Here is a 26,458-nt window from a genome sequence, read left to right on the forward strand (position 1 = left end):
GGGGAGCCGAGGTCGATCAGGGTTCTTTGTCAACGGCCCCTGATGGTGGAATTTTCTAATTCAAACTTTTGCACCTGATACCTACTCCCTTGATACTTTTCGAAGTCTCCGAAATACTTTGTAAAGAAATCGAGAAGATAAGCTTTCGCCAAGTTGATCAAGCTGATTTACCTAGGTATCGTACGTTAATTCATCTGCAATTGCTTATGTCAGAGTAAGATGACAGTGGATCTGCTCAAGGGTGTGGATAATTGCTCCTTTTCATTTCTTCTGACTCTCAACCATTTCCATTTATAGTTCTCGTTTGATTCTTGGAGCTTGGAAATTCATCATGGGCTCCAATGATATCTCTCCACCCCATGTACCCTCATACGTGGTACCCGTCTCCAATGCCTTACTTCAAGCCGGAGGAGGGCTTTGGACAATCACCTACATCCTCATGGCTCGTCAATCCTTCAAAGACCGTACGTACGGCATGCCCTTCTTCGCCCTCGCCTTGAATTTTGCCTGGGAAATAGTTTACGCTCTCTACGTTGCCGAAATGCCTTTGGAACGCTTCGTCTTTACTGTCTGGCTATTGCTCGATTGTGCTATGGTTTATGGCCTCTTGACATCTGGAAAAGAAGAGTGGAATCATGCTCCTTCTATGAAGAAATATCTTGGAACTATTTTCTGGATTACTACAATTTGGTGCACGGTTGGTCACTGGGCATTTGCCAAATGGTGGTTGGATAATGATGTTGGTCAGAAAGAGGGCAAGTTCTATATGGGAAGAGTTGGACCTGATACTACAGAGCTCGGATTCTGGTCCGCGTTGATCTGTCAGGTGAACCTCAGTGCTGCTAGTCTGGTAATGTTGCTCGTCAGGCAGCATACGGGAGGAGTGAGTTGGAAAATCTGGGGGTCGAGGATGTTGGGAAGTGTTTTTGGATTGTACGGAAATTATGGGTGGGAGTGGTGGATGTGGAGAGAGGCACATGAGTACTTTATGAGCCCATTTGCGGTTTTCATGTGGGTGACTTGTTTGGTGTGTGATTTGGTATATCCCTTCTTCTTTGCTCGGATCAGGAGGACAGAGAAAGTGTTGTTGGATGGAAGAAAAGCGCCGGGGAGTATAGAGATTGAAGGAAAGAAGTCTCGATAAAGATATTCGATGGGAAACTTGTAGCTTGAAGGGTAGCCAAGGAGATCGATATGTAGATATTCTGTGACATAAAGCTCACTTTAGAGCTTCCTCACTTCCTTCAATATGCCCAGCCATCGTCTTTGATTCGTGGTCATCATGCTTGTTTTATTCCAGACCCATTCTCCCAAACGCCGCACATACCCCGCCAAACTCCAGTGCTTCAACCATCTAGGCTAGGCATCCTCTCCGTAGAGAGCGTCCAAGTCTGGAGTATCAACGAAAAACTCTGCCGCAGTGTCCTCATCCCCAGTGAATGCAAAGGAAAGTATGGCACCATCTTTGAGCTTCATACTGCCAGCTGTTTCTCTGATATCGCCTCCAATGTCCAACTCTGTCCAACCCTTGCTAATATCATATTGGTCTGCAGGTTCTGCTAAAGCCAGGTCTGCAATGTCCGTAGGGATCTCGGTCATGGTCTTGCTTTTGCCCATAGGGAGGCCTTCGGGGTATCGTTCGTGGAGGACTTCGAGGAGATCGGTCTTGATGGTGGTGAAGGGTGTGCTGGACTCAGCGAAGAGCAGAACTGTGTGTTTGCCATGCTTGAAGCGTAGCGTCAAAGCTGTTGATTGGATATTTTCTGGTCTAACCTGCACTCTGAATTAGTCACGTCAGATGCTGAAATGCGCGAAGAAGCTCACCATTTTCGTGATTATCTGCCAGAACAGTGTCGGGATTTGGCTTGGAAATTTTGTTCACGAAGAAGTCGCGACGAGAGAAAAACGGAAGGCTGCAGCGGCACGAACTCACGTGAGGACAAGGTATGTGAAACCCATCCTTCCAGCCTTGCCTCTTTTCAACGTCGTCCCATCTTTCGCAACACCATGACGAACATCGAGGATGAGGAAGCAGAGAGAGTGAAGCAATGGAGGACAAAACAAATACGGCTGTTGAGACTGGACTCGAGGTTTTCCCTCCCATATCCCATGCGTCTCACGGCAGCAACATCGCTCTCCTTCATCACCGGCATAGCTTTGGGAGTCTCCCATGGTAGCCAGACGGCTGGACTACGCTTTAGAGCAGAGAATGCCCATCGACTACCAACTACACCGACAGGATGGTATCTCTATCACAAGAGCAAGAATTACGTTATGGCTTTGGCAGGAGTCAGGGAAGGATTGAAGATGGGAGCCAAGGTTAGCTTCTGGACAGCAGGGTTCTTCAGTATTGAAGAGATGTTCGACCGATATCGAGGAACCAAAGATTTTGTCAACACCGTTATTGCGAGTCTCTCAATTGCCGGCGGTTTCAGTTTGTGGAGTATGCAAATTCTACCCCAACAGTTGACCCGAAACTAATCACAACAGACCGATTTCCCATTACTACCGCAGCGAGAACGGCGAGGAGTGGACTAGCTATCGGCTTGGCATATGGTCTCGCCCAAGATGCAATAGCAGCCGCAAAGGGACGAAAGCCAGCATATGTGGACTTCATACAGCGAAGAGGACGTCGAAAAGCCGACGTAGAGAACTCCCAAATGGCATGACAGCATATCTCGGCTTTGATCTTCTGATATTTTCCCCACTGGGATTGTCCAACCGGGTTGCGTGCACTGGTCCTGCCCAAAGGACACCAGCGCCATGCATTAACAAAGGCCGGCTATCAGCGGGACAAAGATGTCTTATCAATTATTGGCCGCGATAACATCGTCAATCTTGCCCCTCATTGTCATCAGGTACATGTTCCTATGTACTACCACGCCGAAGTCGCTGCTTTCTTTTAATTAGTTCAGATTAATACCTTGTGTTCCCATCATTTTCTTCAAATCAATTCCTCTACGTCCTTTCCCAACCTGTCTGAGATTGCCATTGCAATCGCCATGGCGGGGTCAACAAAGGCAATGAAGCTCGCAAAGAACAGGAGCCAATCTGGCTTCTTTAGATACCTTTCTTCTCAAACTCTTCCTCGACAGACATCGATTGCCTCAGATCATACCTCTACAGAAAAATTTTCTATACCAGAAGGGCCGATTTTAGACCCTCCTCCTACAATGAAAGCAACCCCGCTTTCAATCCTACCCCTCAGTTCAATCGTCAGATCATTGGCGATAACGTCAATTTCGTCCTCAACTGTATGCACTTGTACCCTGTAGTTGCTCCGTTGCTAATAATATAGCTCCTCCTGCCCCCTTCTCTTTATATAATGGCCAAACTGGCACACACCAACTTGCCGATCCTCTCCCCAGACACAAACCCGGTCTTGCAACACTTCCTCAAACGAACATTCTACAGACAGTTCTGCGCTGGTGAGAATTCTTCGGAAGTCCACAAGACAGCTTCGAACTTGCGCTCCCTTGGATTCAGTGGTGTCATCCTCGCCTATGCAAAAGAGGTCGTACTCTCGGAATCCCAACATGCCTCCCTTGAGTCCTGCGGCGAGTCTTCTGCTGCTGAACAATGTATAAGAGAAGAGATCATTCCCTGGGCAAACGGTACAATGGAAACTGTCAAGATGACTCGACCTGGTGATTTCGTGGCATTGAAGTTTACTGGTGCTGGAAGTCAAGCTTTGTTTGATCTAAGCCAAGAGACAGGACCGAGTGAAGCTTTGAGGGAAGCTATTGATGGAATTTGCAGTCTCGCTGAAGCCAGAGGTGTCAAACTATTGTTCGACGCTGAGCAGGCGGCTGTGCAGAAGGGTATCGACAGATGGACCTTGCAATATATGCAAAGGTACAATTGCAAGACACCTGGACACGCCACTGTGTATGGTACATACCAAGCTTATCTCAAGGCTACGCCAAAGGTACTCGCGGGACATATGAAGGCCGCAAGAGAAGGCGGATTTACCCTAGGTGTCAAGCTAGTACGAGGAGCTTACCTGGGAAGTGATCCGAGACATCTGATCCATGACACGAAAGCAGATACAGACAGGGCGTATGATGGTATTGCCGAAAGTCTGTGTCGTCGTTCCTATGGACCTATTCTCCAGGCTGTGGATAGCGAGAAGAAGTTTCCTGAAGTTAATGTTGTGCTAGCAGGACACAATATCCATTCTGTCAGAAAGGTCAAGGCTTTGAGACAGCAGCAGAAGGAAAGAGGAGAGCAGCAGATTGAACTTGTGTATGCCCAGCTACAGGGTATGGCTGACGAGGTTAGCTGTGAGTTGGTGCAAGCCGGATTGAGCGAGAAGCGTGAGAAAGCAGAACTGGATGCGCCCAAGGTTTATAAGTACTTGGTGTGGGGAACTACGGGAGAGTGTATGAAGTACTTGCTTCGAAGGGCGCAAGAGAACAAAGATGCCGTACAGAGAACGAGAGATGGCAGGGATGCTATGGCGAATGAGCTGTGGAGGAGAATGAGGCAGACTGTTGGTTTGGGTGCTTGAAGATTTGGGGTTGGTTGGATTTTGGTAGATAATGGGGTATAAGAGCTCAGAACATATGGGATGTCATGTCATAGCGTTGGAAGGTGACGATCACGAAGTTTACGGCAGGACTTTCACATAAGCATAGATTGCAATAGAGATTAGCGTTGCTTTCTCATCTCTCCCTCTATACGTCAATCTCCTACGGCCAAATAACGGCAAGTGCCTCGTTTGCTTTCCTCCCATGTCGTCTCCCGAGCTCGTCCCACTCGAAGAAAATTTCTGCCCCCACAATAGGGGCTTCGTATAGATTAGAACAAACGTTTTGGAGATATGAAAATGTCCATGCTGGTGTATCGGTAACATTTCCGCCTCTCAGTGTATTCTGTACACAAGAACGCGGTAGCGCAGGGTTCGACTCCCTGGCATGGAAGACAATCTTTTTGAGTTTTTGAAGGATGGACTTACGTTTTGGGGGGGGGGGGGGTTCTTAAAAAAAGTGCCACAATGACATTCGTATTTCTTTTACTTTTCTAAGTTCTCTTTTGAATTGCTTTGAATCTATTATTGCCTATTCTGTTGTAACATAATCCTGATTTCAATGTGGTCCTGAATTATTGTCCTTGCCCAAGACATTGAGGAAGGTACCCACTTACTGAAAGTGTGCGCTAGTAGAACTACCTACTTCCTGAGCTTCAACTTGGTCCAACCACTTCAACTCGACCAATTTCCACCCAGAAACTTTTCAAGGACAAAGGCTTCGAAATCGACAGACTTCTCCTTGCGCCAGGTATCACCCGCGTCTTCCGACCCCGAAGTCCTCGCCAGTGCAAAAGTATTCCAGTCGCGAGTCGCAAATCGCAATCTAAACACTGTGCCATAATCATGAAGGAGCGAAACACAACCAAGTCCTTGAACGCAAAGTCTGTTCAATCAGAAGAAGCTCTTGCGAACTTGAATACCACCATGGAGAAATCGACTACCCTGGAGTCATCGCACCTCAGTTCGGTCTCGACAACTCCCACCCCCTCAGGCGCAAAAACCGTCAACAAGAACTTCAGCTTAGAAGGCGACAATTTACCCCGCTTAGCTGTTTCCTGTCCCACAAGTGTCAACAAGCCATCAAATTCTCAAGAGACCTCATCCGCCAAGCAAACTCTGTCGCAAGAAGTTACGTCCGACACAGAGACAACTATGGACAACGGCACTCCCCTCCTCGAGTTCACTCTATTCCCTGAACTCCCACCAGAGCTTCGACTTCGAATCTTCCACTTCGCTGCCATTCCCGAGCCGCGAGATGTACAACTTACGTTGGCCAAGAAGACTGTTGATGGCAAAGTCTAAGGCTACCTCAAGGCCATCACGGCGCCTCCAGCTATCTTACATGCTTGCCACGACTCGAGAGTCGAAGGCTTGAAGACATATACCACGAAGGCATTCAAATCCTGGAACGATGATGGCGAAGTGGTTGAAATGATCTATGTCAACCCTAGCCTTGACAATATCATTGTCTTTCTACCTTTGTCAAGTCTGAGCGAGCTGAGGAAGCCATCCGGAAAATTAGGTTCTACAGATAGTCCTTGGGGAGATGCAACACATTCCTTGCACCTCATTCGTGTTCACGAACACATCGAGAGCGACACTGTTAAGCAGCATCAAAGTTGTTTCTTGGTGTCACCTATTTCTAATCTGCGACCTTGCGCATATCTGGAGGCGTTAAAAACACTACAAAGAAATCACAAAGGTGACATGCGATATCACCCTGAAACCTTGAACATTATCGGTTGGCATGGTTTTTGGTTCTCCCTCATAACATCAACTCACTATTGGGACACGTGCAAACTCCTACATTGGTACTATCGCTCATACTGCAAGGAAGTTGTGTTCCGCGGCCGCTACGGGAAGTTTCAGGTTCCAGATAGCTTATTCGCCGTCTTTGAATTACCATCGTATACATTGGAGTGATCGGCTGGGGATGTTGCTGTGGGAACGTGAGAGATACGGCAGCTGGAGGAGGGGGGCTTGTACATTGAACTCTTTTTAACACAGCATGAAATAGATGAAAGCCTGCACATTAATGCCACTCTTGATTACTTGTACTATCTGTGACTTCAAACTCCGAAATGACCACTCCTTCCTTGAAATTTGAGTACTTATTCCACCTAAATTGTTCCACAAACTCCAGAACAATATCATTGTCTTAGATGCTAATTCTTGTATTAACTTTCAGGACTCCCAATTGTCTCAGGCCAGAGTCGTATAGCGTCATATACGCATTTTTGTTACCCTCTATCCGGAACCGCCTGTACCTCCTACCACCTCCACTGGGCGGAGGCGGTGGAGCTCTACTGTCTTTTTTTGTTGTCTGGCAATTATGTGTGAAGCGAGATTAAGCGAGGCTTTGAGGGGGAGGAGGTGTCTTTTCTGAATGTCCGTCCATTTGGACAAATATGAGATCATCAAAATTCTGGTTCTCGATCGCATTATCAAAGGAAAATAATTACGCTTCAGTGTCTGTCCACTTGAACCGACTTAACACCACCAAATGTCTAGTTCTGGATTGCAATATCAGAACAAGTCTCAATCTCCTTTCATCTGACACAACATATAACTACCAAATGTTCTACTTCTAGGCAGAATATCAACGAAGATCTAAACCTTCACAAACTCCCAAAGCATGCCATCAGCCATCTTCTCCCCAACCTTCACCAGCATCTCAACCCCCTTATCCATCTTAGGACCCACATGCCAAAGCCTCTCCCAATGCGTCATCAACAAAACATAACCACCCTCCGGCGTCATCCTAACACAGAAATTCTCCCATCCCTGCTGCCGCTCAGCCCTACAGCACAGATATCCATTCTTATCATGACCTAGAAATCTCCCCGAGTTGATCTCCCGGAAGCCATACCAGCCTTTGGTCTCTATACATGCCCAATAAATGGCGCCCCGACCACCTGGTGGAGCGATGATGATCTTTCCGTCAACGAGGGTGATTACTTTCCCAGTTATGGCGCACCGGATGATGAAGGTTGAGCCGGGCCAGGGGACGGAAGAGTTGCTCAGTTTGGGAGTGCCTAGGGGATCATGGTCGTTGAGGAAGTCATCGGCTATGGTTTCAGGGGGCGTGTTGACGCCTCTGGTTGAGTCGTCACGGTCTGATATGGGCTTGGGATCAATCCAATTGAGGTTCATAATGGGCGAATATTAGGCTGCGGCTGACTTAGGCTGAGTCGTGGGGGATCGTGATATTGAATGCGCAAGAAGTAAGAGGGAACACCTAGAAGTGTATAGTTCGTCTGAAAGGTCAATTTCGATAGTTCAAAGCTTGCATCAAATGCGCATAGCGTTGTTAATGAAGAGATGAAAAGAAGAAGAGGAGGTCAATTGTGGTTGGATTAACGTAGCCTTACATGTTGGTGCTGACTCAGCATGATCTGTCTTCTATGAAAGAACACCTGGAATGGTCCGCCACGAAAATGAAATGACCATCAGTACAATGATTTTTGGCCCAACCTCCCCTCAAACAACCGCCTACCAATCCTCTTGAGTTGGATCCCATGGAAGATTTCCATCCTCGACAACCGAAGAGAGATAAAAGTCGTTGTATAACTCCTCCCCACGATAGAACTTGTTGAATCTCAATTCTGTCTTATCCCCCAGCAGCTCTTCCATGGCAGCAAGTGCACACACAAGACATTCCTGGTCGTATTTGGTACTCTCCTTGATCATCGACCATAGAGTGTTGTAATACGCTGGGGTGTCTGTTGCCTCACAGGCTGCGGCCGCAGACATGTATTCCGCCAACCATGGATAAAGCTTCAAATGCTCCTTGAGAGATGCATCTAGGTACTCCTTCTTCCTAGTGATCTCCTTCATGCAATTGCGGACGATTTCGAAAATTTTGGGACCAAATGCACGAGGGTTGTAGGGCATCCGAATGCTCCAATTTCCTGCCAAATATACGATGCACTCTCTGAACAGCTTTGCATGGCGAAGTTTGAGCGCTGGCCCGACAAGGAATGGGCAAGTGAACTCCTTCAAGCAAGATCAGTATCTGTTTATCGTTCTTTGAGGGCATGACTTACAGTGACACGCAGTTGTCCTCTGTCAAGCAAACCGTCAATTGCTGCCGAAAGCGCTGGCTTCCCCTGGTAGAAGTCTGCCAATTCAATAATGGGTGCGAGGTCTTTGTCGGAGTTCAGATCGAAAGGAGCTCCGTACATAGCGCACACAAGCTTGTAGAAGTTGCTAACATGCTCTCCTTTGTTGCCCTCGAGCTTTGACAGGTCACATGGCTCAGTCTGCGCTTCTGTCAGCATTTTGCTCAAAGACGAACAGAACTTTCGCTCTTCTGAGGTATTATTGGAGATCATACCTTTGAATCTGCTGCTACCAAGTACCAGCTACCGTCTTCATCGATCATGCTCACCCAAGTGTATTTGTATCCAGCTCTTGTGCTCGGCTTTGTGGCTTTATCGGGGGAATCCAGAAATGCCTCGAAGTACTTTGATTTTTCCTTCAGGGTCTTGGAGTGGACATAAAGGTCAACTCCTAAAACGTCCAGATACGTATCGGGGAGCGTGGTTTCTGCTGTGAGAACATGCATATTGCAGCCTTTTTCGATGGAGTTGTGCGTTGCTCTCTGTTCTGCTTGGAAGATGCTGCAAAAGCTCACGCATGGATCTTGAAAGATCGAGTTGTGCGAATATGAGCAAGTGCTTGTGGTCTTGAGTCGTTGCGCTGTCCAAAACAAATTGCAAAGTTGTAGGAAGCACAAGGAAGGGAAGATCGTGGAGAATTTCGATCTCATATCATTGTTTTCTGCTTACTGCTTCCGGCTAGCTTCGTTTTCAAAGTCGTGCAAAGCTTCTTCTGTTAAAGGCTAGAGGATAGTAGCCTTACGTAGGCTTTTTTTTCTGTTATGTCTTGTAAAAGACGTGGCCTAGGGAACTTTCTGCCCCGATCTTCTAGCAAACCGAACCTCCAAAAGTTTCTTTATGTTTCGGCTCTTCAGAATGCAGTCTCTCCTCCACTAAATCGAAGCTTTTCCTCGTGTACCTTGAAGGGGTCAAGCTTGGTAGTATACAGACAAAAGTTATCACTGATCTACCTCGCTACTATATCAAATACCCTCTAAGCTATAGTTAATGGTGGAGGAAATAGTATCTGAAAATCAAAGACATACGTTAGACTATTCTTAGATAAACCGTGAAAACACTAGTAGAATCACATGCAGAACTTTATGAAATGAAGCATTCAACGGCTCTGTGTGATTCTGTATCCTTATCCGACCGATAGCGGAGGACTAGGGCTGTATACACTTACACCGGCTTAATTCAAATTAGGTAGGTGGCAGAAAGACTATGACTAGAGCTCTTGACTGCCTTTAATATCAACAAACCATCGATCTTCTGAACTCGAAAGACAAAATCTTCGAATCTCAAAACAGTATTTGGCAATCGCCCCTTCTTTACCCTCCAGCTTCCATCCGCCATGCTCATGGAATTATGGCAGCATATATTGTCTTTCAAGCCCGTGGAAAACCTCTCGATGGTCGTCTATTTTCTGTTTTGAGAGCGATCTATCACGTTCAAGTATCACGTTCACTACTCGATCTTCGACCTTACTCCAGAGTCTTCCTACCGTGTTCTGCATTCAGTAGACAACCGTCATCAAGGCATCGAGAAGAACAGAGAGAGAGCAGAGAGAAAAAAAGACAAGGATATGACTTGGCATATTTTGCAGAAAGATTGGTAGAGGGAGTGTGGGGCATCATATGAATGACGGATTATGTCACCGACACGGGCCCTGGGATCACTGTTCGTCGAAAGGCGGAATATTGACAAGTAAGTAGGGAGAGAGAGCACGGAAGCCCCTTCATTCCATTGCTCATATTGTCTAGGTTTTCTCAAAAGGCTCGCTCACCATTGTCCGATCGAAGGACGAGCTCTACCAATCCTTCTCAGCTGGATTCCAAGGCAAATCTTCGTCATCAACAATGCGCGGAGGAAGTCCGTCGCACGATAATAATGGTCCAACCAGACAATCTCCGGAAAGACCAGCTCAATCTTCAGTGCCCTGTTCAAATGATGATCCAAAGCCTCATCGACATTGTTGCTCTTTCCAGCATACGATTGTAGGGCCATACGGATCTTCGGCTTGTTCGAGGACAATGTCATCTATGGCTTGTTTGACAGCGGCATAGTTCTTTGCGGGGTCTAAAATGCATCGTTGGTAGACGGACAAGAGTCGATTGATGCCATTGGCTGTCTTGGTGACAATCTCTTGAAGGCCTTCTGGAATGTCGAGCTCTGAACCGTCTTTATCCTTGGTCTGACAGCTGCCTGCAAGGACAGTGATGCACTCTCTGAAAAGTTCGGCATTGCGGAATTTATCTGAAAGTGGAAGTAGGGCAATCGCATCTGTCTCATCAAGCTTTGATAGCACGTCGATTGAGAACCACAATAAAGGCATGAATGACGGAAGTTGGACCGAACATCGTCACTCACCTCGATTCGTCCTTTCAACAAAGCCCCTATGAGAGTATGGGATACTACTGGAAGAGCGCAATAGTAATTTGCCAACTCGATTATGATCTTAAGTACTCGCGCATCTCTCAGTTTATATGCCTTTCCGTACATAGTATGTAGAAGGTTGTCGAAAGCTTCGCGTCCGTTGGTTCCACGGCGGGGATTGAGACACTTTTGTTAAGTCTATACTTGCCCAACTCCCTAAATACTTACAAGTGCTCATCAAGGCTCAAGAGCAAGGATGATCCTTCTCTATCAAAGACTTTAGATGAAGAAATGTACGCAAAAGACTTTCCGATTGGAGCAGCAGATGGGAAAGCAAGAATTCACACAGCGGAAGCAAGAACTGTCAGAGCGAACAATCACTCTCCGATACTACTCGACCGAAAGCGTCACGGTTCGTAATATTGGAGGCTTATCTTATGCGGGACAGTTGCTGTTGTAATGAGTTTTATACCTCCGTCCTAGGTGATTCATGGAAGTGTTCACGCATTAAGGTCTTCCGACTCCTTCAAGTCTAGCGCTACCGTCTGCCCAGCCTCTCCTCAGCCAGGGGTCTGGCGGGGTATGGCTAAACTAAAGTCCTGGCGTAGTTAAGGAAGGTAGGGTATTTTGGGGGTCTAGTGAGGCTAAAGAAGCATATTGTTTTTTGAGATTATAAAAAACCAAAAAAGCTATATACTAAATAATTAAATTTCGGCTAAATCTAAAGCTATTCCCACTTTTGATTCTCGAAATTTTGTTCACTTAGTACTAAGTAAGCCCTTTAGTACCCTTTAATTTTATATATATCTATCCTCAGTTAGTTAAACCTTTGGCAAAGGCTAGTAGATCATACCCCGTTAGCGAAGAAGAGTAAAGCGGATCTCTTAATTCCTTGGCGAGGAGCGGGTAGGCCGTGGCGGGCCGTAGCGGGCTGTTGTTTGGCTGGGCAAGACGGCAGCGCTGTTCAAGTTAAGGGACCTACATTCAAGAATTCAACCTCGTCACTCCGATTTCTCCTCTGGGTGTATTATATGCGGCAGAACTCCTCTCAACCACCGAGAATGAAAGGCGTATTTGCCCCCTTCTCTGGTGCCGGGAAGTCTTCGCCACTCCGGAAGTTATGCTGGAGCATGTTTACTCATGCCAACACATGTCAAAGGGATTGTATTGGTGTCATCAATGTCAAAAACCTGAACGTATACCTCATCCGCGTCAGCGATTTTCTTCTGTCATAGGATCTTCGAGAATGGCTCAGCGGGACAGAGACTGCTCAAACCATACATTCATGGGGAGCAACGCGTTCCATGAGCAAACATCACGTTATCCAGCAGAAATAAGTCCTCCTCCTCAAGAATGCACCAAGGATTTCGGCAGAGACTGGATATATGATTCATCTGATAGCTGGTTAGTATTTGGACTTGATAGGTGCCCAGCTTTTCTTAGATTGCCAGGTGAGAAGATCTCAGTTGAGCCAGTCATTCAAGAGTCCTTTAGGAACAGCGCTGAATCACAATATACAAACTCGGCCTTTAGCTCAGATCCGCCAGAACAGACTCTGAGAACCATACCCGAGGATATAGCTGAAGGTACAGCCGAAGACGACACCGAGAAAGAACAACTTGCAAGTTTCGAGGTTTGTTGAGCTGAGATTCTGGCAAATATGTGCAAGGCTTATGATTGGCCATCGAGTGCATGCCATGCCATAGACGGTCCATTTGAGACAGGATAGGTTCTTATGCACCGATCTGAATTGGAGACATATTGAGAACGTAGAACGAGAAGAAGAATACAATATTTCAAAATTGTGATGTGATCGGATCCCTGAATTATAACGCAATCTGTGTTACACAGCATGAAAATTCAAGCCACTTTCTATTTCTGTTTCCGGACTAACCTTTTTGGGATAAATCAAAAAAGCAGATCAGGCTGAGAGCAACTTTGAGGTAGAATAGTGTAGCGGGGCTACAGCCTACACTGGTTTATTCGAAGGTTTTGATGGAGGTGATGGATTGGCTGCTTAAGCGAGGGGTAGGCCAAATTAGCGCCAATATCCTTAGCCACACGTGACAACTAGCATAAAATCTAGCACTCAGAACTTAGAATGAATCAAGAACTTCTCTTCCCTTATTCTTTTGGAGCTTATATGACTATAATTACGTCACACCAGCTCTTGTTATTGTTTCTGGCGGTTGCCGGAGAGCTGAACTGTCTGGTATCACGTGTGTTGTTTTGGTTGTTTATCCTCAGGGTGCCCTGCCCTCCTACAATAGCTTTACTCTCGCATGAGGAGCAACGGTAACTCAACATGGTGTCGACATCACAATATTCTACATGGCCGGTCATCACATCAAGTTCCAACAGCTCAGCTACCAAGCCAGCCCCATCCCCCGCACTTGATTTCCTGACCGCCGTAGCTACCACTGATGTAGAAGAATATGATCTACATGAAATAGGAATGATAAGCATGGATGATGTCCGTAGCATGGACGAACGCATGGTCGGAAAAGGTGGATTTGCTGTGGTTGAGTTGGGAAAGACAAGAGAGAACCATTTGGTTGCTGTCAAACGGTTACGAGTATCAGCAAGGGACATCCAGGCAGATTTTGAATCACATCTTCGGCGCATCTGTTTGGAACTGAGGATACTCAGTCACGAACCTTTGAGAACGCATCCGAATATCGTCGATATCCTCGGGTACTGCCTTTCTGACATTGCTGGCTATGAGATTCCATTCCTAGCTCTCGTGTTGGAATATTCTAGTGAAGGTAATCTCAAGACCTTTCTAAAGGATGCAAGACATGATCTGCCGCTCACGACCTTACTGGCCTTGACTGCTCAAGTTGCAGACGGGCTTGGCGTACTGCATCAATGTAAAATCTGCCACGGAGACGTGAAGACACAAAATGCTCTTGTCTTTAAAAGTGAGGATGCATGGACGGTGAAGCTATCAGACTTTGGGGAGTCTACCATAGGTCAGTTCGATGACCAGTCCCTGTCCATCGAGTGTGGCTTTGGAACGCCCTTGCTAAATGCGCCTGAATTGCGGAGTGGTATGGTGCTGGCTCGAGATCTTTTTACTATAGAAGATGCGATTCGGACAGATATCTTCTCTTTTGGACTCTTGACATGGGAGGTTCTGAAGAGAGGCGAAAGCTACTTCGACAAATCGTGGTGCATAGACTTGAACGGGAGCAACGAGATAGATCAGATGGAGGCTTACCTACAGAGGCTTCCTCACAATGGGTTGCTGTCAAAGGTTTGCGATTATATTCAGAATAGCCTTGTTGACACCGAGCGAGTGGAAAGTGTGCTTTGTATTTTCAAGAAGTCGCTTCAGGATGATCCCCAGAAAAGATTCTCTATGGAAGAGATTCGAAGGCATTTTGAAATACAGAATCATTCCATGGGGTAAGACTCGCCTCCTCAAGATGAACGGCTCAGATATACTGACACATGGAAAGAAATAATGAACAGCAAGAGAGTAATGGGATAGAAGATGAACGACTCTGCGCTTGGAGCACTAGGGACACGTTTCTTGAGGTAGCATTCCACCAAACTCTTAACAAATGAACATTTCTAATTGAGAACAGCTTCGTGACAGCGCCTTTCTTAACGGGGGCCTTGGATTTCTTACATTTCCTCTCGACCTCCAGAAACGTGTTTTTAATGATCTCATTTCCATGTCTGTATCGGAGACATTTACAATGCCTAGTCGAGCCCATGCTGCTTTGTGTGTGGCTGAATGCCACACAGTGGGGTTTGGGGTTCAACACGATATGAAACAGGCTGTACAATGGGTTCACACAGCTTCTGAACTAGGTTCTATCAAAGCCGCGGCTTGGTATCCTCGACTATGCACGATCGATAATGTTACCCTTGCCAGAAGCTCGTCGATGATGGGGTTCGAAGAGAATTTATCTCATCTCACTTCAGATACTTACTTGTCTACTCGGGTCCATCTACAAATCCGCATTGCAATTCAGCAAATCAGAACAACATTCCTGAATTGGGACCAGCAATATACGTGGGACTCGTCCGCCTACATGTCGAGTATTCGGGTCTTCAACGAGTGGGAACAAGATGATCTTTCATCGTTACACGTTGCTGCACTACTCGGAGAAGACGAAGCCATTTCCAAGTTACTCTGCTACGCAAAGGGCGATGAGCTCTCTTCTCGTGGGCTTACAGCCGCACACTATGCTTGTATTGGTGGGCGTCTGTCTACGTTACAACTTCTGCTCAACGATTCCGCACAATCTGCAATCAGTAAAGCCGCTAATCCAGGCGGGATCACCCTACTTCACCTGTGCATTTTCTTTTCTGGCGAGGATGTAGGTAAAGCTGTGTCCCTCATCCTGGCTATTGGTGTTGATCCCAGAGGGAAGGTCATTCAACCTGTTGAATGGGAGTATCATGACATACGCTTAGCAGGGACGCCGCTGGATTGGGCTGTTCGCATTCGAGACAAATCTCTAGTCGTTTCATTGCTCCCTTTTGCTCAGGATGACACCTGCTTGAAGCTCGCAATACGGTCTTTCTTCTGGGAAATTGCCGAAGTCATCCTGCAATACGCCTGCGGAGCAAAAAACATCCCTATCAAATACTCTCAACAACTTTCCGAGCTCTCCATAGAGGACATGTACCTTTTGACAATCGAGAGACCCTTTGGTCATTGGTTAGCCCATGGACCAGACCATCTGATTGCACTGGAAAGAACTGTACAAGTGTGCCTGGACCATTGTCTCATGGCTTCTGGGAGCGCCAGCCACCGCACACTCAGTGATATAGTCAGTCTTGCGTCTTTTGAGGATGACTTCTCATTACTTGCTTCTTTTGTGGCTAAGCTGTCTCCTGAGGACGTCAAACGCAAAAACAAAAGAGGCGAGTCGGCCCTGGAGCAAGCCCTAACGACGTCTGAGGATACCGAAGCATGGCGTACACCTCTCGAAACAATCATAAACGTCTATACGATTAAAGAATTAGAAGAGAGAGGATCAATTTCCGTAGATGATTTCTCATATTTACACCTTGCTATTAGCTCCGATTCCTTGATCGGCACTCGCATACTCCTGCAGAAAGGGGTAGACGTCAACCAACGATCGGACGGTCTACTTGGCGATACTCCTTTGACTTTGAGTGCAAGTTCAAGATTTTCGAAGGAGTTTCATTCCTTATTACTTGAACATGGAGCCAAGGATGACGTGGTAGACGATATAACAGGAACGAATCTACTTGTGCATGGCTTAATGCGATCCCAACCTAACGAAGACCTGCTCAGAGGGGTTCTCAGGAACGAAGATCTTTCAGAAATCAACGATACACTACATGTTACTCTTGGATACTTTATCTCCGGGTACTCATTGCGAGGGGCTGTTGCGGAAGTGTTCAAACGAGACGACGCTATGGAGTACAGCGGGACTTCGAGAATAACGCTAGACAAAGATGAATTGAAAATTCTGTGGGATAATCTGCAAGGAATTTCTCAACTCAAAAAGTGGGAGCTAAAACGGATTTTTGGAAAGGAACAGCTCTCTTTGATGCTGAGGCTGGCAGATCTGGACTCTACGCAGCGGCCAGCTAGCCTCGATCTCGTTGTCAATGTTGGAGAAATGAATAATGTCTTAGGCGCAGAGGAAACTCAACACATTCTAGGTCAATGGAACGCCGAACCTGCCGTGAAATCTGGTCGATCCCAACTTGCGGAGACTGAGGACGAAGATGGTCACGAAGATGGCGACGCTTCAGACCCTGACAACTACAACAATGCAGATCAACCAGACCAGTACTGGAAGGAGCTCTTCAAAATACAACTCGGCTTGCCAAACTGGGTCACATATATCAATGAGAGAAACAGTTCCGGCATGACATTGTTGCACAGTGCTGCGTACAACTTACATCCCGAGAGCATTGCGCTTCTGCTTGAAGCAGGGGCTGATGCTAGTATTCCATATGTTTCAGAAGGACATAATGCTGTATTGCCCTTGCAAATTGCTTGCTCATCGGGTAGGACTTGTGAGTGGGCCCGTGTGCAAGGAACAAGTACTGAGATCTCAAGTCTCTCAAAACACTCGATGGATGTGGCTGCTCAGCTTCTTGATTGGCATCATACACGCTCAGATGGGCTTTTCCAAGATGTCAATCAACTTCATCTTGCCTCTCGCATGATGCTTCGAGATGTCGCACGTCGATTGCGCCGCGATGGCCAATGTGTGGATGTTGAAGTACACTGGCCGGGCATTGACAATCCTGTCACTTGTGACGTTTTGGCCTTGCAGCTAGCTGATGACGATCGATTAATCGACATTTCAAAACTGATCACTGCAGGGTACCCTATGAACAAAGCTCAGGTGTAATTTTGTGTTGAGAAGGGCTTCAATGTTGGCTCTTGTAGTAGTCGATAATGTGCGGAAGCTATCTGAATATTGTCTACCCTTCAAATCCACCGTACTCTAACAATTTCATGACTGGGGAGCAAAAGGATCTCTTGTCAAGTGCGCTTCTGCGACAAGCTCCGTATGCAAAATCCTATCAGCCTTCCGCACCAGCTCAAAGTAGTTGTTCGGGTGAGCTTTCGTTATAATGAACTCGCCTAATGGCGTGCGATATTCTGGCTTGACAATCCATACAGTTTCACCAATCTCGAATGGGTACTATGGAAGTCAGTGAGGCATTCATGCAGCACGCAAGAGTATGGTACTTGAAAACGTACGTTTGCAAGCGTCTGATAAGGGCCCACATAAGACTTCCGATCCTTTTCCGCGTCGTTCTATAACTTTCATTAGGGCCTGGCCAATTCCAGGGATGTGAGAAGTCGTAATACTGACCTCACCTCCCGCACGGATGGAACCACTATTATTCGACATTGGCAGATTTTCTGAATCCTATGATATGTGTTGCGGGGTTTTGTAGCGCAGGGACAGTGAGTGAGCCAGTCGGGGACGAGAAACCTTTATTAGCGTTGACAAGAACGGTGAGCTGGCTTTAGGGCAATGCGCGAGCTACGTGGCAGCTCACAGGACTTCCCGGGATGTCACTGACTCAGCCTCGTTGCATTCTGTGCCTTTCACCGAGTATGCCCTGTCACACAGCATCATGCATAATGCAGTAAGTGCAGGATAAATGAAGAGGCTCAAATGCATAGCCTGATCGCAACGGAGCCTCGTCCATTACCCGAGCATATGAAGTTGATAATGTCTATGGTATTATGTTCTATTGAAGCCATTCGAATCAAGGTTCGTCATGACAACAAAATCTAGACGTAGGTACTCTTTTGAGGAGTGGAATGCCGAAGAACATATGATCTAAGAGCCACAGTTGAGCATTACCGGCAAGGCTATCCTCGGCTTGCGGCCTTTCTCAACCTCGACGCGAACTTCACCATCTTCAGACGCTTTGATACTCTACATCTTCGAGTCTTACTGGAACAACAAGATCGATTATGCGAGCTGCAACAACAGCTTGAAGACTGTGACGACGCAGAGACAATTCAGCTAAATCTCAAAAGCCGACGTCAAGACGATAATAATACACGACGAAGTGTACTGCAGCAAGTTGCAGCTGAACTGAAAGATTATGGTATGATTACTAGACACATTCACTGTCTCGTAAGTACCTGATGCGCAATAGACAAAGGCGTGCTCAGATATCAACGCATGATGGCTCTACCTCGAGCGCGCAAAAGTCATCGCCGCAGTGTTCACAATTGGGTGAACGGAAACAAACCAGTCGTGAGGTCAGAGAGTGCGTCTCTCATTGCAGCTCCATTTACTAAAGACTATATTGCCTTGAATGTGGAAGACTCTGATAGAGCTGGGTTCGAGCTATTTTTCGATCGCCTGATGCAGTCATGCCCACGCTTGGCGAGTTATGTTCGTTCTCCCTGATGCTTGATTGAATTGTGTAGTGATAATAATCGAGTAATTCCTAGGTCTCACATGGCATGGTAAGTGGTGATGAATGTCCTTTCAGTTTCACTGCGGCTAATTCACCTAGGCTAAGACAATCGACCACAATGTATTTATACTACGACGAACCTTGTACGAGAGATTGATCAAGTGCCTGGTGGCTTTATGTATTCCTATGGGAATTATTTTCCCCATGATACTTCTATATTGGTTCGAAAAGGGTGGAGGTCGGTCCGCTATTTCTGCTATATTCGTCCTGATGACGTCCTTCGCAATCTGTTTCATGACAAAGGTCACCAAATATAATCTTCTCTTAGCAGTAGTAGCGTAAGTATCAATCCTGGTACAACAATGGTACAATAGACAAGAACTGGCTAATCAACAACTCAGGTACGCTGCCGTGCTTTCTGCATTCTTATCAAACCCATGACCTATCTAGCATATTACTGTTTCAGAGATTTTTTTGCCACCTACCACTCCTTCGGGAAATTTCTTTGGACCTATTTGTACCTCAGATTGACATCTTCAGTGGTTGCCACACCTTTTGACGGACCCTTCTTTGGGTTTGCCATGGCTCTTCAGTCGTCCATTCGCGTTCCTCTAGACAAAATGCCACTGCTTCGCAATACTTCGATCCAGCTGAATGCGCTAGCTTGGTCCTAACTATTTCCAGCAAAGTATCCCGAAGTCTCTCTGGTTTCTTGACGCTTTCGAAGCCTTTTCGACTGCCATCCATACTGGGAAGGGGTCTCCAGCATCCGATCTCTAGCAATAATATCCCCTGGTCGTGTTAGTACGATATGCAGTCTTCCGTCGTAGAATTATTGCCTAGAAGTCTGGTACTTACCAATGCATATATATCGTGCTTTCTTTCAAATGGCTTCGGAGTTCCCCAGCGTTCTGGGTGTCTGTAAATGTTGTTTTTCACGGAAAAATCCACAGTGAGCCTCGACTCCGTCTGCGACGGGCGAGAGCAATCAAAGCCGATGACATAGGGGTTATCAAAATCGTAGAATTTATGAGACGAAGCTTCTCTAAGTGTGTTGTGTAGGTTGCGGAGGATGATAATATTCTCGGATTTTATGGCTTTGTGAAACCAACCAATTGAATGCAGGTGCAGAATAGCGTCACAGATTGTACTGGCAAGCTGAAAACGGACTTCGAGCGGGAGGGCTTTCACGGTACCGATGAGTTCCGACAACGTCCAATAATCGTCTGTGGAGATTCCTGATGGAAGTCGGTACACGAATCCGATGCGTGGTCGAATAGTCTCTTCCACGTAGCCCAATCCCGGCAGTATTCGGAAAGCTTTAGCCTTGTCCTCGATCAGCAGAGCCGATATACGTGCGGCCTGATCCCGGCTCTTGCTGACATCCTCGTTTCCCATTGTCTCATATTCCCAATACTCGACCAAGACCGAATCTTCTTCCTTTCTTCCGATCCGCAAACGTTGATCTGTTAGGGTTGTGTTGTCAAGATACAATTTTATGGCGCCTTTCATCACTTCATCCTGAACCAAAGTCAGACGCATTGCGATCCTGCTCTCCAATTCAAATGTTCCGTAAAGGTCCTGATTCCGAAAGGTGTCCAGTGATTCTTCATTCAATCCTGCTATGCAGTCATTCATGAAGGCAAGCAACTGGTCGGACCTCTCAGAGATGCTTTTGATGATTTGGCGGACATCAAGATCCGCGAATTGGTAAGTTTCGGGAATAGAGAGCACATGGGTAAGAGAACGGGTCAACCGTTTTGCTTCTTCTCGAGTATCGTCTGAAATCCGAAGTTGTGGAGGCACGTTTGGCGCAACAATCTTCGGGCACAAGATCTCGCTACTAACTTGTCCGACAGCTTGCGCTTCCGATATTGTGCGTTGAAGAATTTGGATGTGTTCAATGTCAGATGGAGAGTCTCGTGTCAGCCAACGTATGAGTGCTTCTCTCTGCTCCATATCCATGGGCTGAAACAGAGACAACCGAAGGTATAGAGATACAGAGTCTTCTCTATCTGATGGCGTGCTACTTACTGCTTTCACAACTGTCGCGTCGAGAGGCTCCCACCTGGCAAGGCGAATACCTGCAACAGAAGAACTGCGTGAAAGACTCGCATAGAATGGCTGCTTCACAAGGCCAGCCTCTTTCCGCAACATTTGACGGTGCAACTCAAGAATGGTAATGTTACTTGATTCAGCTGCTACAAGATCCAATAGCTCAATCAGGACTTTGGTAAATGAGGGCCGGTTAGCCAAGTTGCCAGTCGGTGTAAATTGATCTTTATCAGTGGCGGCAAGGAATTCCACGTTGTGTTGAAAGCGAGAACGAACAGCTTGTCCAGCAAAGCAACAGTCTAGCAAGATTGCAACATCACAGCCTGCTCCCAGAATGCCTGGCTGTATGATGGCCCAATCTACTGTAGGACCTCCAGATATCTTCCTATATCCACATGATGGTCAATAATGTATAAAGACATGAAGACATGCTTGGTGACTCACGCAGACCATACACATTCTGAGTTCATCAGGTCAGCCGTCCTTCCTCCATGCCCACTATAGTGCAGAATAATCAAATTATCGTTTTCGCTTCCGCAGCGCTGAATGAACTGAGCAATATGAAGGTACAGTTCCACCTGCGAGTTCTCTGTGGGAATTTGGTAAGGCCAGACAAAAAAGTTGAACTTGTCACGGAAAAGTTGTGCAAGTTGTTTGACCTCATCCGCAACCCCAATATCGTCGTCTTTCCACCTGATCAGAAGCACGTGGACCGTGGAGTATCGTTGGCTGCGGCGGGGATTATAGCGAGATATTTCATTTGAGATGATCGTCTCATGCGACGAAGACATCTTGATGTCCGGAGTAAGGCAAACGAGGCTGGGCTGAAAGCACCCTTACAGGATGTGGGCTATCTATGTCTTGACTAAGAGGACATGGCAGTGGCGATATCAAGACTTATAGAAACCGGCAAGAAGAATGGTGAAGCAAGATTTCAAGATTGCGATGTGTTCGGGTTGAACTCGTCCTTTGTTACACAAGCCTGAAAATATTCTCAAGCCACATTCTATTTTTGTTATTCGTCTAACCTTTTTTGGGATATATCAATTCTCGTTTGTCTACAACTTCTCACACCATCACTCCACATTGTTGCCTAGCTATTGTCATTTCTTTGATACTTCAACGTCAATTAGGAGTATCGTCTCACATTCAAGATTTCTCTACTTTCATGCGACCATGCCTTGCCTGTCAATTGCCAGAGCTACCGTCTCGTTGATAGTCCTTCAAGTCGCGATCGTGCATGCGCAGTCCGGGTACTTTCCTGACTGTCCTGCGGCAGTAGGCATCGAGAATGGGGACTTTGATAGCGGGCAACTCGCCCCATGGTCAACTCCGTCAGCATATACAGTGCACCCAACCATCTCCGTTGTGTCCCCAGGTTACTACAGCGCAGATGCACTGCAACTTGAGTTCCCAGCAGCCAATGTGACAAGTTGGTACTTCTCACAGGAGGTGGGTCTCCAGTGTGAGGGCTCGCAGTACTCCACATCATTTAGCCTCAACTGGCTTAATTTCTCCATTCAAGGCGACCCTGACACCAACTTCTGCCATTTGTCGGTTGCGTCCTCATACTGTTTTCAGACGTCGCCGTATTCAACTCCATTTCCTGGCGATTATAATGCAAGCAATACTCCTGGCTGGCAAAACCAGTCTTACATTTGCACGGCACAAAAGAGTGGCTACGCAACTTTCAACGTAAACATCGGCTGCCTTGCAACTTACACCATCCCAGCCTTTACATGGCAATTTACCAATTTTGATGTTCATTTGGTAGGAAACTCAACGCCGGTTCAATCAGCTCCACCATTTCCATTGACGTCCTCTTCATCGACCCCATTTCAATCGAGATCAACGCCTTCTCTGACGCCTACGCCTACACAACTGTCAAGTGCATCAAGCTTCTCATCGACCATTATATCAAGCGCCACGGCGACTTCATCGAACATCCCAACGAGTTCAGGAACTATCCCGACAAGCTCGATCAATATCCTAACCTCATCTATGCTAACGAACATGACAACTATCCCAATAAGCCCGACAGTTGTCTCTACGAGTGTTACCAATGTGTTGACAACCTCGACAAATCCAAAGACAAGTCCCACGACTCCAAGTCTAAGCGCCGCTGACAGACTAAGCCAAAGTTCCACCATTTACTTCTTGCTAGGCTTGACGGGACTTATCATATGGTCACAGCATACGCCTAGAATTCCCTTTTGCTATGAATCGCATTTCAATACTTTTTCATATCAAGCCACTCCTTAAGGAGCGCTTTCCTTCAGCATCCCTCAAAATGAATCTCCGAACGTGCTATAATTTTCCTGTTGTGGGAGAAAGCTGAGTTGCGGAATACGCAAGCGAGTTGAATGGGGCGAACGGGAACAGGCTTTGTTTCCACGCCCATGTCTGAAAAGGGGTTTAACTGTGGAAACGTATCCTCCTGGAATTATTTCTTCAACGCAATCCTTTGTTCATCTCTTATGAATCTTGTTGTTGGAACTGCGGTACAGGATGACTGGCTCAATTCATATTTGTACCAATCTAATGAAACACAATGCGCAATTGATATTTCTGCAGCAAACGCCTCTCACATGCTATGCTTATCTTGAACCTCAAGACGTTTCACTCCTGAAAGTCCACATCAAAATAACTTAGCAAAAAACTTGTCGGTCCATGAACCGCAGCCACACCCGTCTCCGGATCTCTCCCCACAACCCTCCTCATGGTTGGAACAACAATTCCCTTGAAAACTCTATGATCAAAGACATAATGCGCAGCAACACCGCGCGCAACATCTGTCACATAATCCATCCTTCTAATCCACAATTTCTCTCTATCAAAATAAAACTTCTGTGACCTAGTATGTGCAGGATAGTTCTCTGGGAACTCAACCTGTAATACACGCCATGATTCCGGAATGCTAGCACTGTTGACATATCCTGGCTCCCAATGTTCCTCGAGCTCTTGATATGAGAAGCCCGGCTCGGCGAAGATGAAGGGGTAACCGGTGTAGTTCTGGATTGCGTAGCCGAAGAAGTATGCCAAGTGCAGCTGGTCCCATTTCGTGTCGCGGGTATGCGTATCGAATGCGGCACGTGGCGCTGAGCGAGTCTGCAGTTCGGTCCCAGAGCTATCTTGTCGCCACACTCGATCTGGCGTGAACACCCAAATGTCTGACGGACGCTCAAGATCGAGGCCGGTGAATTCGGTGCGTGCTGAAGTTGTGCTGACTTTCACTTCGGGGTGGTAATTACTGGGAAAACCTTTATGGGCAAGATATTGTCCTGAGAGGTTGATGTTGTAGGTTGCAAATTTGTATTTCTTCCATGTGGACATGCCGCCGTGGGCAGCAATTGCTTCTTCGAGTAGTGAGGCACTTGATGGATATTAATCAGTGATCGTTCCTCGATGCATGGAGATAAACATACCCTGCCTTGGGGTTCTTCACTTGAGGTGAAGCCGCCATGTTGGCTCGAGATGAACGATCGGCGAGGTTGGTGTCTTCTACTCTTCAGAATTGCTGAACCAAAGCACCCGACAGCAGATTTCCACTCCTTTTATGAAAAAGTGGTTTCGTCGATTAGTGAACTTCTCCGGATCATCGATATCCGGCCTACCCCTTCCCTAATATGGACCGGAATAGTAATCCTCATCACTTGCATGAAAGTATTCTGCACGACACGACAAGTGGTGAGACGTTGACTCACACTCATGATTTAGGATGTCAGATAGCCGCTCGTTCCGCATGTTGCTGGACTCGTATGATAACATTCTTTGACAGGTTGTCATATGTTAAAGGCAGATTTGATAAAGAGGCACCAGTAGTTTCAATGCAAGTCGAATACTTGCTCTTGATACTGTCCGCCGAGCATCCAATCCACCATTGCTTCGCCTTTCATGACTCCATGTACGTAAGCCTCCCCAACCCGAGTCGCATTCAAAGTCGATGTCTGCTGTCAGTTGGAATTCGGTTGTCTCCACTTTTATTCGCTGATTTAGGACTAGTTCAGGGGCTCTTAGTGCTGAAACCTTTGATGCCTATATATACTGAATGCTGTACTCTCACTCGAATCCTTTAGACTGATCAAGACTACTCTTTTCTGCCCATATTGTTCCCATGACATACGCACCTTCATCTGATATCTGCTTCTTGTAGCCTGATCAGCCCGGAAAACTAAGCTAGTGCATAGTGGACAAGTACACGAGGGTTCTAAGAGGCAATTTGAGAGCAGGAGAAGAGGTGAACCAATACTATCTTCGACTTCTTCAGCTGATCTCACAAACAAAGACAGGCGCGAATAGGGCCTCTCGTTCTCACGAAAAATCGACCTCAAGCAGCATAATCTGCCAGCACTATATTTGCTCAAACAGTCAATATCGCGCCGCATTCACTTTGGCAAGTTCGTGGCTGAGGCTAAGTTTCGCGCGGATACGGAACGATTGGTGGAGTTGATAAAGAAGGAAGATAGGGAGGGTATCGATAGGGCAATTGCGAATAGGGACCAGGAGGGAAACATGTCAAGGAAACTAGAGTTGGTATATGGAACGGATCTGGACGAGGCAATTGGCGATACAAGGAAGATTGATATGGAGGCTGTGGTTGCTGTGTTTAAAGAGGTGATTATGCCTTTGACTAAGGTCGTCGAGGTAGAATATTTAATGCAGAGATTGAAGGGCACGAAATGGGAATGAATATTATGATCACTCAAGGCTCCATCTTCATTTAAAAGGTCATCTCCATGTCCTGAAAACCCATTAATTGTCCTTGCTGGCGCCTTTAAACGGGTACGCTTATTACGGCACTCTTTTTGTGGCAGGAAGCAACGCCTTCTATGTGGCTCGAGAGGACGGATGCGGGTGTCGGTCTGTAGGTAGAACGGGGCAGTGGGCTGCGCGTTGATACAGGCTTAGAGAGCAAACAGGACAGGGGGGCGTAGAGGAAGGTTTTGCTACTGGGCCTTCCTATCGAAGCAGGCGGCGAAGAGCCTTTAGGGGCAATAGACTTACTGGGCCTGCGGGAAAGCGTGGTAGGGAGGTTTCTGACCCTACTTGTATTGTAGTTTATTCGTAGATTTGCAAGACAATTCTGTGCCTGCTATAGTAGGATGCCAAATGGGCAGCCCATTACGTTCGCGATCACTCTTGGGACTGAGATCAGAACAAAACTGTACATTACCGAGCTCGAGGCGATGGCAGTCGCGATTCAGGGAGTTCCGCCATATCTCTTGAAGCGAGAGCTCACAATCGTCACCGGCAACCTGGCTGCACTACAAGTAGTATGCCAGCCGAAACAACAGTCGGGTTAAGCCTGTATGATACGGATGTACAATGCAGTCAGAGAATTGCGGGAAGGATACAATCGCGTCCTCCTTATGGACCCTAGCACAACACTTGGGGAAAGAAGCCAAGAAGGCAGCACGGAAGGCCACGGAAGCAGGCAGATTACCACAGAAACAATTCTACAACGCCAAATCCACAATTATTAACATAGCAAAAGCAAAGAGGC

At 46.7% G+C, this 26,458-nt stretch overlaps 14 protein-coding genes and 1 non-coding gene across 15 annotated transcripts; 9 read left to right on the top strand and 6 right to left on the bottom strand.

Moving 5' to 3' along the window:
• Positions 1-80: 80 nt before the first annotated feature.
• On the top strand, positions 81-1,210 carry LY89DRAFT_679574 (uncharacterized protein). Its single transcript, XM_018213899.1, has one exon. The coding sequence runs from the start codon at positions 332-334 to the stop codon at positions 1,142-1,144; it is 813 nt and encodes a 270-aa protein (XP_018078785.1). The 5' UTR covers positions 81-331; the 3' UTR covers positions 1,145-1,210.
• LY89DRAFT_679575 (uncharacterized protein) lies at positions 941-2,061 on the bottom strand. Its single transcript, XM_018213900.1, has 2 exons — positions 1,825-2,061; positions 941-1,773 (listed from the first exon to the last, which is right to left on the bottom strand). Exons 1-2 carry the CDS (start codon positions 1,825-1,827, stop codon positions 1,360-1,362), a joined length of 417 nt encoding a protein of 138 aa, XP_018078786.1. The 5' UTR covers positions 1,828-2,061; the 3' UTR covers positions 941-1,359.
• LY89DRAFT_663167 (uncharacterized protein) lies at positions 2,008-2,669 on the top strand (the record flags this gene model as incomplete). The annotated part of the gene is made up of 2 exons (XM_018212689.1): positions 2,008-2,443; positions 2,491-2,669. 2 exons carry the CDS (start codon positions 2,008-2,010, stop codon positions 2,667-2,669), a joined length of 615 nt encoding a protein of 204 aa, XP_018078787.1.
• Positions 2,670-3,173: 504 nt separating this feature from the next.
• LY89DRAFT_572978 (FAD-linked oxidoreductase) lies at positions 3,174-4,510 on the top strand (the record flags this gene model as incomplete). The annotated part of the gene is made up of 2 exons (XM_018208669.1): positions 3,174-3,254; positions 3,299-4,510. 2 exons carry the CDS (start codon positions 3,174-3,176, stop codon positions 4,508-4,510), a joined length of 1,293 nt encoding a protein of 430 aa, XP_018078788.1.
• Positions 4,511-4,831: 321 nt separating this feature from the next.
• Positions 4,832-4,922, top strand: LY89DRAFT_t3. Its single transcript has one exon. It is a non-coding gene; the product is annotated as a tRNA-Glu (tRNA).
• A 452-nt stretch (positions 4,923-5,374) lies between these two features.
• On the top strand, positions 5,375-5,833 carry LY89DRAFT_727460 (uncharacterized protein; the record flags this gene model as incomplete). Its single annotated transcript, XM_018219154.1, has 1 exon — positions 5,375-5,833. One exon carries the CDS (start codon positions 5,375-5,377, stop codon positions 5,831-5,833), a length of 459 nt encoding a protein of 152 aa, XP_018078789.1.
• A 1,240-nt stretch (positions 5,834-7,073) lies between these two features.
• Positions 7,074-7,852, bottom strand: LY89DRAFT_679577 (uncharacterized protein). Its single transcript, XM_018213901.1, has one exon. The coding sequence runs from the start codon at positions 7,682-7,684 to the stop codon at positions 7,142-7,144; it is 543 nt and encodes a 180-aa protein (XP_018078790.1). The 5' UTR covers positions 7,685-7,852; the 3' UTR covers positions 7,074-7,141.
• Positions 7,853-7,989: 137 nt separating this feature from the next.
• LY89DRAFT_713290 (uncharacterized protein) lies at positions 7,990-9,098 on the bottom strand (the record flags this gene model as incomplete). The annotated part of the gene is made up of 3 exons (XM_018218041.1): positions 7,990-8,527; positions 8,578-8,793; positions 8,868-9,098. 3 exons carry the CDS (start codon positions 9,096-9,098, stop codon positions 8,024-8,026), a joined length of 951 nt encoding a protein of 316 aa, XP_018078791.1. The 3' UTR covers positions 7,990-8,023.
• A 1,294-nt stretch (positions 9,099-10,392) lies between these two features.
• LY89DRAFT_745316 (uncharacterized protein) lies at positions 10,393-11,169 on the bottom strand. Its single transcript, XM_018221059.1, has one exon. The coding sequence runs from the start codon at positions 11,131-11,133 to the stop codon at positions 10,711-10,713; it is 423 nt and encodes a 140-aa protein (XP_018078792.1). The 5' UTR covers positions 11,134-11,169; the 3' UTR covers positions 10,393-10,710.
• A 2,143-nt stretch (positions 11,170-13,312) lies between these two features.
• On the top strand, positions 13,313-17,360 carry LY89DRAFT_713292 (uncharacterized protein; the record flags this gene model as incomplete). Its single annotated transcript, XM_018218042.1, has 3 exons — positions 13,313-14,415; positions 14,469-14,547; positions 14,598-17,360. 3 exons carry the CDS (start codon positions 13,313-13,315, stop codon positions 17,358-17,360), a joined length of 3,945 nt encoding a protein of 1,314 aa, XP_018078793.1.
• An 886-nt stretch (positions 17,361-18,246) lies between these two features.
• On the top strand, positions 18,247-19,341 carry LY89DRAFT_727466 (uncharacterized protein; the record flags this gene model as incomplete). Its single annotated transcript, XM_018219155.1, has 6 exons — positions 18,247-18,265; positions 18,322-18,582; positions 18,634-18,875; positions 18,935-18,949; positions 19,000-19,238; positions 19,302-19,341. The coding sequence occupies 6 exons, from the start codon at positions 18,247-18,249 to the stop codon at positions 19,339-19,341; spliced, it is 816 nt and encodes a 271-aa protein (XP_018078794.1).
• Positions 19,041-21,902, bottom strand: LY89DRAFT_776560 (uncharacterized protein). Its single transcript, XM_018222054.1, has 3 exons — positions 21,400-21,902; positions 19,759-21,340; positions 19,041-19,692 (listed from the first exon to the last, which is right to left on the bottom strand). Exons 1-3 carry the CDS (start codon positions 21,744-21,746, stop codon positions 19,423-19,425), a joined length of 2,199 nt encoding a protein of 732 aa, XP_018078795.1. The 5' UTR covers positions 21,747-21,902; the 3' UTR covers positions 19,041-19,422.
• A 126-nt stretch (positions 21,903-22,028) lies between these two features.
• Positions 22,029-23,616, top strand: LY89DRAFT_679581 (uncharacterized protein). Its single transcript, XM_018213902.1, has one exon. The coding sequence runs from the start codon at positions 22,132-22,134 to the stop codon at positions 23,215-23,217; it is 1,086 nt and encodes a 361-aa protein (XP_018078796.1). The 5' UTR covers positions 22,029-22,131; the 3' UTR covers positions 23,218-23,616.
• LY89DRAFT_22746 (uncharacterized protein) lies at positions 23,396-24,479 on the bottom strand. Its single transcript, XM_018206009.1, has 2 exons — positions 24,381-24,479; positions 23,396-24,328 (listed from the first exon to the last, which is right to left on the bottom strand). The coding sequence occupies exons 1-2, from the start codon at positions 24,416-24,418 to the stop codon at positions 23,575-23,577; spliced, it is 792 nt and encodes a 263-aa protein (XP_018078797.1). The 5' UTR covers positions 24,419-24,479; the 3' UTR covers positions 23,396-23,574.
• A 574-nt stretch (positions 24,480-25,053) lies between these two features.
• LY89DRAFT_679583 (uncharacterized protein) lies at positions 25,054-25,755 on the top strand. The gene is made up of 2 exons (XM_018213903.1): positions 25,054-25,192; positions 25,245-25,755. The coding sequence occupies exon 2, from the start codon at positions 25,468-25,470 to the stop codon at positions 25,642-25,644; it is 177 nt and encodes a 58-aa protein (XP_018078798.1). The 5' UTR covers positions 25,054-25,192; positions 25,245-25,467; the 3' UTR covers positions 25,645-25,755.
• Positions 25,756-26,458: the final 703 nt, after the last annotated feature.

The sequence above is a fragment of the Mollisia scopiformis genome, assembly GCF_001500285.1.
Source record: "Mollisia scopiformis unplaced genomic scaffold LY89scaffold_1, whole genome shotgun sequence".
NCBI classification, from domain to species: domain Eukaryota; kingdom Fungi; phylum Ascomycota; class Leotiomycetes; order Helotiales; family Mollisiaceae; genus Mollisia; species Mollisia scopiformis.